Source organism: Micropterus salmoides, unplaced genomic scaffold, assembly GCF_014851395.1.
Source record: "Micropterus salmoides isolate LMB-PRFRI ecotype aquatic unplaced genomic scaffold, ASM1485139v1 Ms_hic_scaffold_6, whole genome shotgun sequence".
Lineage (NCBI taxonomy): Eukaryota > Metazoa > Chordata > Actinopteri > Centrarchiformes > Centrarchidae > Micropterus > Micropterus salmoides.
In genome coordinates this window covers 3814396-3829883 of record NW_024044348.1, presented here as the reverse complement: position 1 = coordinate 3829883, position 15488 = coordinate 3814396, and the positions used below count along the sequence as shown (strand labels likewise).

Sequence of the window (15488 nt, the reverse complement as noted above, 5' to 3'; positions counted from 1 at the left end):
ACCTTAAATACAGTCGGCTCCCTATGCGGAAGTTAGTTTGTTTCGGTTTAAACAGCAGCCAAACGAGCTCAAATGCATTCAAAACTATCTAATTCCTCGATATAGCTGGTATTTTGTGAACGCAGCGGGTAAATGACGAGCGCATTTGTCAGTGTGCGGTAAGGTTACAGCTGAAATGTCTCACATTAAAGAGTACATCGACAAAGCGGGACGTTGTTATGAGCGCTACACCGAGTACGTGAGGAGGAACCCAGCTGCGACAGCACAGCTGGAGAGCACCGTGCGCACGCTCTCCTACCTGATCGCAGGTCAGTGACATTAAGGCTTTTACTCACATTAACAATACATAATTAAATGGTACGCAGCTCCAGAGGCGGTGTCAACTCCCCTTGGGTGCTTTATACTTCTCGACTGGACCAGATAAAAGTTTGATTTTAATGCAGACAAACAGAATCACAGCTTTGCACATGCAAGGAATCTGTTTTAAAGTTGTTACCGTAGCTGTCATTTACACTGGGTTCATGTCCCCACCACATTTTTGAAATGGCTGATTTTTTCTTCATCACTTTTTGAAAGCATTTGTAAAAAAAAAATGTACCAAACAAATGCAAATGCTTTGAGAAAGATTTGCACAATAAGAAAACATGCAATGCGATTTAAATATAGAAGAAACAAATGTGAGCTACTCAAGCTAAAAAAACAAAAACAAACAAGCAGCTGAATACTGCATTATATTCTGTTATGTTTTTATATTTATGAATTGTCTCCCTTTATATAAATACAGACATTTGCATCATAAATTGGAGTAAAAAAATGTCTCCAGAATGCAGGAAATGAAGTGTTTAATGCTCCAATTTTTCTGGGAGAGGACCCTCAGACCCCCGCTCATGTATTTCAGCATTTCCTATTTCTTTAAAAAGTGTGTTAAAAATCTTCTCGTCTTGTTCTCGTGCATCTTGACGCACTTGGTTGTTACACACAGTTCCGGGTGCAACTTACGGAAGCCCTAAGCGGCAAAGACCATCGATTCACATCTTTATTTACATTTACATTTACTCATTTGGCAGACGCTTTTATCCAAAACGACTTACATTTGAGGAACAACATTCAAGCATCAACAGAAATCAAATACAGATCTACAACTGACAATACATACTAGTAAGAGCAGCAATAAATACTAGTAAGAGCTCACAGTACATATCACATCAATGGGGTAGATACCTAGGGAAGGAACAAAAAGTGCAATCAATACAAGATTGTAGGGGATAGAAGAAGAAGAACACAGGAAGTGCATGTTAGAGGTTAGGAGTTAGAGGTGTTCTAAGAGGAAGTGTTCTTAGAAAAGATGAGTTTTCAAGAGCTTCTTGAAGTTAGAGAGGGACGCCCCTGCTCTGATGGCGTGTGGTAGCTCGTTCCACCATCGTGGTGTCACAGATGAGAACAGGGACTGGGATTGCTTTGTGTGAAGGGACGGCAGAGCCAGGCGGCGTTCGTTAGAGGAGCGTAGCGGCCGAGAAGGAACGTAAGTTTGTATTATGGAGTTTAGGTAGATGGTGCAGACCCAGTAGTCACTCTGTATGCAGCATCAGTGACTTGAATTTGATTCTGGAGGCCCCGGGGAGCCAGTGGAGGTCACTGAGTAATGGAGTGACATGAGTCCTTTTGGGCTGATCAAAAACCAGACGCGCTGCTGCGTTCTGAAACATTTGTAAGGGTTTCACCGCACAAGCTGGAAGAGCTGCATTGCAGTAGTCGAGGCGAGAGAGATAACCACGGCCTGTACCAGAAGCTGGGTGGCGAACTGAGAGAGGAAGCGCCTGATTTTACTGATGTTGTATAGAGCAAAGCGGCACGACGCAGAGACGGCAGCGACGTGGTCAGCTGGTCACCGGTCATGAGCCAAGTTTCTCACCTCTGTTTTGCCGCAATAACGGGATCATTATCTTGTGATCTCGAGATAACAAAACAATAGTTTAACACAGGCGTTGGCAAGAACGTTTCTTAATGTTAATTTCAAGGTGGTTTTAGTGTCACTGATTGGCTCAGTGAGTAAGGTGCGTGGCTCGTAGTTTTAAGATTGTGAGTTTGATGTTCAGGGAAGATAAACATTTTCATATTCCTCATATTCCTCTTCAACAAAGTTGTTATGAAGATGACTGACTGATTCACATGCTCACAATTAATCACGTGCTGCAGTGTGCGCATCCCGGAAATTGTTCACATTCATCGACCTATGGACTTTTCATTTCACCAGCATTCCCAGGCAGAGGAAATTCATCTGCTTCTCTTGAAATGTGTGATTGGATTCCCCTGAATCTCTTTATAACAACTTTGTTGAAGAGAATGATTAAAAAACACACAAAAGAAAAATAAATAAACTTCGCAGAGAGCTGGGGTTAGTCCTGCGCTCTACTGGCTGAGCTAAATGCTGAGTCAGCAAATTGACACGAAAATTATTATCGTAAAGAAAGACACCTGCCGACCCCTGAATTCAGCTATGGTTCACTATCTCGAGATCGTGAGATAATTATCTCGAGATCGTGAGATAATTATCTCTCGTTATCACAGGAAAATAAAAATATGAATCGATGGCCGCTTAGGGCTTCCGTAGAAACTTACAGGAAGATAGAAATGGACAATAATTAAACAATAATAGTAATTATCATGATATAATTTTCCTCATTATCAGTATTTGCTTTAGCTCTTAATTCTTCCATTAAAAGATGCAGATATTTATTTTGTTGAGGAAAGGGGACTGAAACATAGTTTTTGCCTAATTTTACAAAGATTTTTATCATAATTGTTTTGAATGTTTTGCCTCAACATTTTTAAGTGATCCACAGTTTTTGGCATCAAGTGTTTGTTCTGACCATAAAGAAAAGTTTAAATCCACAACTTTTCTTCATTCTGTCTTCATTGTTTTCAGCACATCATAACAATGTCTCTTCTCTGTTTTACAGGGCGGTTTGCAGATTCCCATGAAATATCTGAACTGGGTAAGTAAAAGGTCAGTTAATGATATATTAGATCATCACGGATCATATCAGTGAATCAGTGTTAGTTTTTATGTCTTCTGACTCAGAAATGCAAAACATACTGTATGTTCAAAGTCTCATCAGTATCAGTATATAGTTTGTCCACCAGAGAGCAGTGTCAGCTTTATTTTTCAACTGTAAAATGTCCCACTACAATACCAATTATTGTTAAATACAATATTTAAAAAAAACACTTTTAAGGGTTCCTTATTCAAGGTGTGTTTTTTATCAGTTAAACAAAGAATATAAGCCGATATATATCATTTAAAGATATTTTAATGTCTCAAATATTAATAAACATCACTCTTGTGCTGAAACTATTAGTAGATAAAATTAATCAACAACTACTTTGATGATCAAAAAATTATTCATCAAGCAAAAACGCCATCTTTTAACTTCATATGTCGTGAACATTCAATTAATATTAACTCATCATGTAGTAGGAACATGTAGTGAAATACTTTACATTCTGTACAATGTTCTCTGGTACAATATTCAATGTGCAAAATTCTCTGCTGCAATTCTGCTTCTGTTTATTCATTACCACTGTTCACCACAATTCCGTTAATAAATAGTAAATAATAGTAAATATTCCATACTCCTTTTTTATATATATATGTATAAGTGCAATTTGACCTTGGGCTCTAACAAGTATCATTTTATAGAATAAATGATTAATCATAAAAATAACCAACATATTAATTGATAAAGTCAGTTCTAGCCCCGATAATGAGAATCAAAGACTCTCTCGTCTTGTTGCTGAGCTCAGTCTTTCCACGGTTTATGACTTCTGAGAGGAAACTGTGTTCGGTAGCTTCACCTTGTTAGCGTTGGCTGTTCCTCACCCAGCTGGATTCCTTCTTCACAGCTGTTTCAACCTACGTATTGAATTTATGATCATTCGCACCTGTTTGGTGTAGATGTTTAATCATACTTACCTGACGATGTGCCTACAAAATCCCTGACTTTGTGCAAGTGAACCTAGAAGAATTGGTGTTTTCAAGGCAAGAAGTGCTCACACCAAATATTGATTTGTTTTAGATTTTAGACTAATGTTCGCTCACTTTGCGTTTTGTTAATTGATAAATATAATCTATTAGCATGTCTGTTTTTGAAAGGATTCTTACTTTACATCTTTTTTCATACCTGATTTAAACTTTTGCACAGTACTGTGTGTATATACTGTTTATAATGAATGTTACATAATCGATTTATTGCCCTTCACGGCTGTGTGTCTTTTTCAGTGTACTCTGCCTCCAACCTCCTGGTGCTGTTCAATGACAGCATTCTGCGCAAAGGGCTGAGATGTGCCTTCCCTGTGGTGAGATTTCCCTTAATAAACAAATCTAACCCTATCAAAGAGTTAAAAACACGGCTAGACTTTGACTTAAAGGTGAAAAGATGAAGGTCTCTGGCTAGCTGGCCCTACACTTGCCACGATATCAGTAACCTGTAGATGGAAATCTCCTAATCTGCCAATAGATTGTCTCTTAAGTTCATAGATATACAGTGGGTACGGAAAGTATCCAGACCCCTTTAAATTTTTCACTCTTTGTTTCATTGCAGCCATTTTCCAAAAATCAAAAAAGTTCATTTTATTTCTCAGTAATGTACACTCAGCACCCCATCTTGACAGAAAAAAAACAGAAATGTAGAAATATTTGCAAATTTATTAAAAAAGAAAAACTGAAATATCACATGGTCATAAGTATTCAGACCCTTTGCTCAGTATTTAGTAGAAGCACCCTTTTGATCTAATACAGCCATGAGTCGTTTTGGGAAAGATGCAACAAGTTTTTCACATCTGGATTTGGGTATCCTCTGCCATTCCTCCTTGCAGATCCTCTCCAGTTCTGTCAGGTTGGATGGTAAACGTTGGTGGACAGCCATTTTCAGGTCTCTCCAGAGATGCTCAATTGGGTTTAAGTCAGGGCTCTGGCTGGGCCATTCAAGAACAGCCACGGAGTTGTTGTGAAGCCACTCCTTCGTTATTTTAGCGGTGTGCTTAGGGTCATTGTCTTGTTGGAAGGTAAACCTTCGGCCCAGTCTGAGGTCCAGAGCACTCTGGAAAAGGTGTTTTCGTCCAGGATATCCCTGTACTTGGCCGCATTCATCTTTCCCTCGATTGCAACCGGTCGTCCTGTCCCTGCAGCTGAAAAACACCCCCACAGCATGATGCTGCCACCACCATGCTTCACTGTTGAGACTGTATTGGACAGGTGATGAGCAGTGCCTGGTTTTCTCCACACATACCGCTTAGAATTAAGGCCAAAAAGTTCTATCTTGGTCTCATCAGACCAGAGGATCTTATTTATCACCATCTTGGAGTCCTTCAGGTGTTTTTTAGCAAACTCCATGCGGGCTTTCATGTGTCTTGCACTGAGGAGAGGCTTCCGTCGGGCCACTCTGCCATAAAGCCCCGACTGGTGGATTGCTGCAGTGATGGCTGACTTACTACAACTTTCTCCCATCTCCCGACTGCATCTCTGGAGCTCAGCCACAGTGACCTTTGGGTTCTTCTTTACCTCTCTCACCAAGGCTCTTCTCCCCCGATAGCTCAGTTTGGCCGGACGGCCAGCTCTAGGAAGGGTTCTGGTCGTCCCAAACGTCTTCCATTTGAGGATTATGGAGGCCACTGTGCTCTTAGGAACCTTAAGTGCAGCAGAATTTTTTTTGAAACCTTGGCCAGATCTGTGCCTTGCCACAATTCTGTCTCTGAGCTCTTCAGGCAGTTCCTCTGACCTCATGATTCTCATTTGCTCTGACATGCACTGTGAGCTGTAAGGTCTTATATAGACAGGTGTGTGGCTTTCCTAATCAAGTCCAATCAGTATAATCAAACACAGCTGGACTCAAATGAAGGTGTAGAACCATCTCAAGGATGATCAGAAGAAATAGACAGCACCTGAGTTAAATATGAGTGTCACGGCAAAGGGTCTGAATACTTATGACCATGTGATATTTCAGTTTTTCTTTTTTAATAAATTTGCAAAAATTTCTACATTTCTGTTTTTTTCTGTCAAGATGGGGTGCTGAGTGTACATTACTGAGAAATAAAATGAACTTTTTTGATTTTTGGAAAATGGCTGCAATGAAACAAAGAGTGAAAAATTTAAAGGGGTCTGAATACTTTCCGTACCCACTGTAGTAGGGATGTGACAATAAATTGATACGGCAATATATCGTTCTACATTTTTCCATGATACTGTATCGATATTGCAGCCCATCATATCGATACATAATATTTATAAAAATTAGCTCAATGCTAACATATAATGGGAATCTCCATTAACGTGCTAACGGACATTAGCATCGCAATCCCGAAAATACAATTACTGAACAGTTAAAGTTATTCATATAATGTGATGTACAGATTAGACTTAGGTGGTACACAGCAATTTTATTTGCAGTAAGGAATTCAGTGAATTTGCATTTTATGTGCCTTTTTATAAACAAATGTTTTGATAATATTTTTTCATAGTTGCTTTGTAGTTTTATTTACAGACTGAGCAGAATTGGGCTGTTTTCTAACAGTTTGGATTTGCAGTTAGTTAAATAGTAAACTTTTTCACAGGCATTTTGTATTAATAGTTAGACAGATATCCTGATATATCAGCGATATATCGATTATCACAGAATTGCTGTATCGTGATATTATCGTTATCGTGAGCCGTGTATCGCATCGTATGTATGTATCAAAATGTGACTGCCTTGCTACGGCATTATAATTAATCCTTGAAGTAGCAGGCTGCGGTTGTTCCAGCTGGAGGAACCGACAGGAGGGTCTTCAGAAGTAGTTTTCTGGATGAATACCATGTTATTCCGTGCTGCAGACTGAAAGTGAAAGCTCTGACTAGTGTTCCTGCCTTGTAGGGATGGGGATCGAGACCCAGTAACATCTGAGCTTATCGATACTGCTGTTGAGACTAGCACGTCCTGTAATGTAACGTTATGTCTTGAGCGTCAAATCTGATTTATCTAACGTTAACTTGGCAATTATCCAAATGTTAAAACCAAGCTAATAGAAAGCTGTCTGTCTGGATCACAGTCTGGTCTGCAGTCTTAAAACTTGGCACATTGTTGAAAACTCAGCTGCTGGTTGAGACAAACCAGCGTCTCCAGGAGGAGGAGGAGGATGAAGGTCTGATCCTCCTCCTTCCTGTAAACATGAATGTTGCTTCTCTAGCTGTTTTTAAAATATTAAATTGTAATCCTATAAAGAATTTTAAAACAACCTGGCAGTTAAAATGCACACTATGTTTATTTATTGTCATCTCAATATGTAACAATGTTATCGCACATTGAATATTTTACTCATACCGTGCAGGCCTACCTCATGCCTGTCGGGTCTGGTCTTACCAAAAAAACATCTCCAAATAATACTAAAGTAGCGATAAAGAATCTGATCATTAAGCAGTCTCAATAAGTGTATTAATATCAGTAAAAAATTAACGATCTCCATCCCTACTGCCTTGTGTTCAGTCGCTCTCTCAGCAGAGACTCCTGAACTGGCTGTCCGTGTTGGAGTCCGTGGAGGTTTTCCTGGAGATGGGATCCTGCAAACTGTGGGGTGAAGTCGGACGCTGGCTGGTGATCACACTCATTCAGATTTTTAAGTACGTTTTCCTGAGCTCAACTTTTTGTGTTTCTCAATCTGACTTTATTTTAAAAAGGCCATTTAAGAATAGAAAAAAAATGGCCAAAAGTATGTGGACACCCCTGCCCATATTCCAACTTCCTTGGTGGCAACATTTTGTTGAAGACTCCTTTTTTGTTTCAACATGAAAATGAAAAAGCTGCTCTATAAAGAAATAGTTTTCCCAGTTTGGTGTGGAGGAAGTTGTCTGTCCTACGCAGAGCCCTGATCTCAACCACATCTAACACCTTTGAACTGGGCGAACTGGAACGCTGACTGTGAGCCAGACCTCATCACCCAACACCAGTGTTAGACCTCCCTGATGCTCATGTCTGTGTGAACGGGAGCAAATCTCTGCAGCCAGATTACATAATCTGATATAAAGAGTGGAGGCTGTTTGAGCAGCAGATTAATGACTTGCATGTTCAGCAATTGCGAAGGGTGGTATGCTTTATCATGGTATGCATTAACAAAAGTACACAAAATAAATCAATCAGACTTTATTTGTATAGCAGCTTTCGTGCCAAATAGCAATACAAGGTGCTTGACCATTGTGTTAAAATATAATCTAATATACATATAGTAATAAAAGAGTCTGCATTGAAAAGTTATTAGGTAAAATAAACTAAGAAAATTAAATGAGAATTAAAATAGAATTTAATAAGTAAATAGAGTCAAAGTGTGTGCTTTGTTTAATATTATTTATTGGTTTTACAAGCAAATGTTTAAATAGAAACTACATATGTTGTCATATCTAGTGTAATAACCCTTAATGAAATGTAGAGAAAAGATATCACATGCTTCATGCAGCGCTGTGACATTCCCTGTCCACTCTCCTCTCTGACCAAATGTTCTCCTCACATCGATCTGCAGGGCAGTTTTTCGCATCGTGCTTCTTCTGTGGTACAAATCTGGCATCCAGACTTCGCCTCCTATAATCCCCCTCGACAGAGGTGCAGAATTTGTTGAAGGTCAGTTATCCTCTTCCTCACTAGCTGTTCCAGAGAACATAATGTTGTACATTTTGAATTGCTTTTGGGTATGACTAAGTAGATGTTTAAATATTAATTTGGAGAACGGGTAGATTTGATTTGTGGACACGGTGTGGGATTAAACACGTTTCTTTTCTTCCTCCCACTCCTTTTTAAATATGTAATTGACAATAGTTTCCAACATTTCTTTGGCTGTAATTATTATAAATATTAACTTATTAATTTGTTATTTAATAATTTAGATTTTTTAAATGACTATTTCTTGTCTGATGTTTCTGTTATACATATATATTCGAAATAAACACTTGAATAAAATTAAAATAATTAATAAATAACAGTCTAAAATGTTTGTCCTTGATCTTTAATGAGAACAAAAAAGAAGAGGAAGTTACGTAAGGGGTGTATTCACAAATCAACCGCTTCACACATCAACATGTTAGCATTGGACTCACAGAGCTGCTGTAGTCATTTATTTATTATTCACTTTCTAAAACATACATGTCAATATTTTTTAAACAGTGGAGTCAAATAACTACATGTAGTGTGAAAGGAGTGGCTTGTAGAGATGAACGCACAGAGAATTATCACCCGACTCGGCAGTTCCCCTCTCGCTGTGGAGCCTCTTATAGCTTGCTGTTTTGATTTTAGCACATTTACTGTTTTGGTTCAGTCTCAGCGTTCTCAGCTGTTTCCAGCTAAAAAAAAACTACCAGCTCTATCAGCTCTCTTTATTTGTAGAGCGCTTTTCAAAAACAAGTGTAAAGACAATAATACCCAAAAGACAATAATACAAAAACAATACAAGATAAAAGCATGAAAACATTGAAAAGACTAAAATACACGTTTAAGATAAATATAAATAATTAAAATAGAATAAAATAAAAGGGATAAAATAAAGTCAAATAAGATCGGGAAAAGCTCTCCTATAAAAGTATGTTTTAAGAAGGGACTTAAAAGAGTTCACTGACTCAGCTGACCTGATTTCCTCGGGCAGGCTGTTCCAGAGCCTCGGGGCCCTGACAGCAAACGCTCTGTCCCCTTTAGTTTTCAGTCGAGACTCTGGAACAGACAACAGACCTCTGCCCGAGGATCTCAAGGTACGTGCTGGTGCGTATGGGACTAAAAGGTCAGAAATATAACAAGGCGAGAGGCCATGAAGAGCTTTAAAAGTGATCAATAGAATTTTAAAGTCAATTCTAAAACATACTGGGAGCCAGTGTAATGAAGCTAAAATAGGAGTAATGTGGTCATATTTCTTTGTTCTGGTTAAAAGACTGGCAGCTGAGTTCTGGACAGTCTGGAGTCGATAAGTAGATTTTTGGGTTAAACAGGTGAAAAGGCTGGTGCAATAATCCAGGTGTGATGAGATGAAGGCGTGTAAAATGGTCTCGGTGTCCTTAAAAGTTAACATAGGTCGAATTTTTGCTATATTTCTAAGTTGATAAAAAACCAAACACCAAGGTTCTTTGCCACAGGCTTAATGTGATTTACTAGGGAACCAGCAGATGGCAGTATTTGATTTGCCATCTGCTGGGACCCGATGACCAGGATTTCTGTTTTGTCTGAGTTCAGCTGGAGGAAATTATTTGACATCCATTTTTTAACTTCACAAAGGCAGTTGTTAAGTGAACTCAGCATTCCAGGGTCTGTGGATCTGACGGGCAAGTATATTTGTGTGTCATCAGCATAAATATGAAAAGAAATACCATGTTTACGGATAATCTGTCCAAGGGGAAGCAGATACAAGGAAAACAGAATGGGTCCTAAGACCGACCCCTGAGGCACACCATATTTAACTGGACAGAACGAAGAGACATAGTTGTTTACTATGGATGTGGGAAAAACTAAATTCCCCAAAACTGCTGTATATCTTTAACCTAATTACACATATTTAAGCTATTTTGTATCCCCTTTTGATAATAAATGTAATAACTAACTTTCAATGTGCCTCCCATAAAACTATTTAGAGCTTTAAAAATCTCTGCTACAGGCAAATGTTTGCTAAGACGTTCACCACAACAAATCTCTAAGGTGCTGCTTCTCAGTTCCTTCATTGTGCATTGAACAAGTGATGTATGTATAAGCAGTGAATGAGGTTTTACTGCTTTTCCTTCCTCTTCTCCACAGATGATGGAAACAGGGAGCAGGAAGATGACACATGTTTTGTGGGCCAGAGGTCAGGACGAGCCATTAGGCCGCTTGGCAGCGGTAAGACTGGTTAAAACTCTTTTTATTTATTGCTGTAGTTGATTAAAATAGAAATGCAATATTGTGTCCAAGTTTTACATTGCCTGAAACTTAAAGCAATTTAAGCTTATTAAGCACCTGTGTGACTGAGCGGTGGTAGGAAACACGGAAGTGTCTGGTTTCCATCTGAACAAAAGCCTGCTGCCAGGAACACAGAAAAGACGGTCTAAAAAAAAAGTTCTTGCTAGCCGACAGCATGCTTCTTGTTCGCGAGGTTCTGCTCCTGCAAAAACAACAAATCACTCCACCTGCCTGAGTTCAGTTTCTGAAAGGTCATTGACATTAAGGATATTGGCTTAATAACCACAACTTCAACTTTTACATTTAAGGGTCCACACACGATCACATGGGGCAGAAACCTGCTGCTCTCTTAACTTTGAAGAATGTTAAACGTCTGGCCGTCAGTGACGTCTCTTTCTTCCACGCCTGAAGGCAAAATGTAACGTCACTGTTTGGGGTTTGGCCAAAGGAACACAGTGAGATGTACATTTTTAACAGTCAGAGAGCAGTAAAGCTCCAGTTTTCTGCCCTGTGTTTACTCTTTGGTTTAAAGGCCCTGAAAACATATGTCCTTGCGACAGTCTGTAATACTATCAATCAGATGTGATCAGCCGAGCTTTTGGTGTCAATCTAATTATGTTTTTTTTTATCACAAAACATAACTTTTAACTTGAAGCAGCTGTAATTAATATGTGGATAACAGTATGTTTATGTAAAATGCGTTGCTCTTGGTGGCAAATTCATAGAAACATCATGTGATTCTGTAGTTTCTTTCAGCTCTACTGGGTGCTTTAGTTCATTGTTTTGTTTTTCCGACTTTATATTTTTGTTTCTCTGTCACCACTCTCATACTGTCTCATAGGCAGCTGTTGCACACGACCTGCTCAGCAGCCAGACAAACACCGTTAAATACTAGCTGGTAAACAATGTGGAGCATTTAGCAGCAGAACAGGAGTTGGTGGAGACCAAACACAGAGCTAAAAGCAAAGAGGATGTTGGATTTACATGCATCAGGTGGAAACACAATTTTGGAATAATGCTAATGTTCTGTATTTGTTACAGTTCACCATATCAGCATGTGTCAGTGATGTGTCCACAGCTTGTTTTCGTCGCCCACAAGTCACCAAAAAATTAGTTATTGCAGGTTTGAAGATTAAATTACAAATTGTACAAGTAATAAAAAGTGGCCTTTTTCTTCTTCTTCCTCTTCTTCTTCCAACTATGGTGTCGCATTACTGCCACCTTCAGGTCTTTTCAGTCCAGTCACAAACAAAACAAACAATAAAACATTTCCTCTCTTTTACACCATCTGCACCTTCTAAAATACTTTTAAATGTGTTCTCTACCCGCCCTATTTTCTGTAACTGTGTTATCAGAAAGTGGCCTTTTTAATTTACAGTAACATGCTGGATTCCATTTAGCCGCTGCTTCAGTTTCAGGGTCTTCATACTTTGACAAAAGGTCTGCTGTGGAAAAGGCCTATTAAATATGAAGAACATTTTTAAACTAACCGATGTCATGTTGATTTGTTCATACTGCAGTTAGTCAGGAAAAGCAGACCTTGACCTTAATCTTGGGACCGTGTTTAACAGGGAGGTTAAAAGAGTGACCACCCTGTAAATGACTTTCACCTCTTCACCTCTTTTTGTCAGCTCCCTCCCTGCAGTCCCGTCTGTGGGGAGCACCGAGTCAGAAGAAGAGGAGCAGCAGCTTAAATGGCGAGAAGCTCAACAGCAAACCAACACACCTGGGACTTCAGGAGACCATTGCAGAGTCTGTGTACATCGGACGGCCGCTCGTGCACCGTATCCTTCCCTCATTGTCACTCCAGTTGCATAATTACATGTTGAACTAAAAAGCACGCAGGTTTGAGTCCAGCCCACGGCCTTTTGCTACATATCATTCCTTCTCTCTCTCTCTCTCTCTCTCTCTCCCACATTTCATGTCTCTCTTCAGCTGTTTCTATTAAATAAAGGCAAAGGCCCAAGATATGTATGTATAAAGCCACCCGTGTGCTGCATGAAGTGAGTGTAAAATTTAAAACATTGTAAATAATAATAATAATCTTTATGTGTAGAGCAAATCAAAAACAAGTTACAAAGTGCTTTAACAAGTGTAAAGACAATAATACAAAAACAATATTCTGAAGTATTCATTCAAGACCATCTTAAATGCTCTTGCCTACATTTATACAAATTACCCAAAAACAAAACAATATATAATTACCTGTAGCCTGTAAACATAATTACTTTACCTTGAAAGAAATTATCAATGTCTTCTTGACCCTTGAATGTCTTACAGCCATTTACATGTATAACATTAAAAGCATAACATTAAAAGTTGATACACATAACTATTTGTTATTAGATTTTATTCTACTGTAGTTTGCCCTACTGGATACCTTTTTCTATTAGACATACTATTTCTCCTTAAAGCAAACCCTCCTGACTGCAGTCCTCTGTCTTGGACTGTGTGGAAAACAGTCCTGGAAGCCGTGGCTCATCTCTGGAGTCCTCGAACTTTCAAGGTATGCAAGCTCCCCCTTCTCAATGAATACTCGTTCCCATTCATACTGATTATGTTTAATTATTTTGCAAATTAAAATTAAGTCTCAAAACTGTGCGCAAGTTTTCTAAAGATTTTTGGACGCCTTTGGAAAAAAGTTTCAGTTGTGTGGAGTTTTGGATTTATCTAAATCTAGAGGCTGAATTGTCCAGCAGGTTTTATTCTAAGGTTGTTCTAACAGTTTTTTCTTATATGGGGACAACATAATATAAAATATCATTCTCGCTAATGTAAGGATATGAATGGAAGTTTTGATTTAGAAGTGGAGGGTCATATATGAGCTATTTATAAATTATTAGCTTTTATTAAGGACACACGCCCGGTCCAAAAGACATACAATGGAAAATAAAAATATATCATAAATAAAAATAAATGAGTACCAAGAAAAAAAAAGGAAAATCATTAGTTGCAAAGACTGTTGTCCCCCAGATAATGTATTATTTAATTTCAACAACAAGGTAATTCAAAGTGCTTTACATAAAACATAAAGGCATTATAGGGAATAATTTTTAAACGGGGTAAAACAGGACAGTAAAAGTCAAAGTGCAGTGTACGATATTGATCTATAGCCGTACATTTGATTTAATTAAAGGTCAGAGGTAAAAAGAAAAGCCTTCAGTCTTCATTTAAGCAGACCTAGACATAGTAAAAAAATGTTCAGAAGCTCTCTTACATTTCTAAATTGTTCAAGCATCTTCAAGTACATAAACGCAGTCAGAGATCACAGGCTGCTTGCTATACATTTATCTAAAACAAAACAGACTCGTCTCTTCTGAGTCATTCAGGATCTTGTTTGTTTTAAGGTGTCAGACCTGAAACATAAAGCAAAGATAAATATCGTTTCAGGATCTCATCCCCCTCCTTTTATTTCAGCTTTGCTGTGCTCAGTGATAGAAAATTCCAAAATCGATGGGAGAAGGCCGAGATGAGGAGGAGAACTTTTGTTTTGCTGTACTACCTTCTTCGTTCACCCTTCTATGACAAATTCTCTGAGTAAGTATCTCTGGATGTCTGGTCGGTGGTGTACTGTAACCAAAAATGTACACATGAAAAAACTTGTTTGGTCTGATAAAACAAAAGATGGATAGATAAGTCAGCCATTCAGTCAGTTAGAAGTCCAAAACCCCAAAGATATTCAATTTACACTCATAAAACAGAGAAAAGCATCAATTTCTCACATTTTAGAAGAAGGAAACAGATAATATTTGACACTTTAGCTTAAAAAAATACATAAACCGTTAATTAATTGTCAGCCAGCTAATGGATTAATATTCAGCCCTATATTTCAATTTCATTGTATTATTGGATAGCAGCTTGAGATGCAGCATCTTGTTTTCAAGGGGGTCCACGCATACATAATACAAAAACATAACAAACCTAGTACACAAACACTAAACCCCCCCATAAATAAACGGAACGGTAATTTGGACATTTTCACTTAGGGGTCGTCACTTTTGTTGCCAGCGGTTTAGACATAAACGGCTATGTGATGTGTTATTTTGAGGGAACAGCAAATTTACAAGCTGCACACTCACTACTTTACACTGGAGCAAAGAGTCATTTCTTCAGCCACATGAAAAGATTTAATCACATATTTACAAAAATGTGAGGCGTGTACTCACTTTTGTGAGATACTGTAGATAACCTAACTCTGCAAAAAGACGTAAAGGATGAATGAATTCAGTTTAAAATATTTGTAAAATAGCAGAAGAGACACAATTGTTAGTACTTTGTTGGTGCTTAAATTGTCTTTGAGCATTTGTGGCATTGTTCCTCATCTGCAGGGAGAAGATCCTCTTCCTGCTCAGACTTTTGGCCGATCATGTTCCAGGAATAGGCCTCGTTGCACGTAAGTACTGTAGTCATGTCTGCTGCACGATGCTGACGTCTACAAACCCGCTTTCTAAAGCCCCTGGAAGTATTTTAAAATTATGACTTACAGACAGTTACAGTTTGGAGGAAAAACATGCTCAGTTAGTAATTATGAGGAGTTTAGGAAGCATTTGTTTATGT

General features: G+C 38.5%; 1 protein-coding gene across 1 annotated transcript in view; it reads left to right on the top strand.

The window, feature by feature from the left end:
• The first annotated feature begins 6 nt into the window (after positions 1-6).
• The window catches only part of pex16 (peroxisomal biogenesis factor 16), a 16639-nt gene continuing 1157 nt past the window's right edge, over positions 7-15488 (top strand). Inside the window, exons 1-10 of the mRNA XM_038701764.1 lie at positions 7-308; positions 2961-2996; positions 4280-4356; positions 7518-7651; positions 8545-8642; positions 10791-10871; positions 12563-12715; positions 13365-13437; positions 14349-14468; positions 15260-15324. Coding sequence (XP_038557692.1) covers positions 176-308; positions 2961-2996; positions 4280-4356; positions 7518-7651; positions 8545-8642; positions 10791-10871; positions 12563-12715; positions 13365-13437; positions 14349-14468; positions 15260-15324 — 970 coding nt within the window. The 5' untranslated portion in view covers positions 7-175. The remainder of the gene's footprint in view (positions 309-2960; positions 2997-4279; positions 4357-7517; positions 7652-8544; positions 8643-10790; positions 10872-12562; positions 12716-13364; positions 13438-14348; positions 14469-15259; positions 15325-15488) is intronic.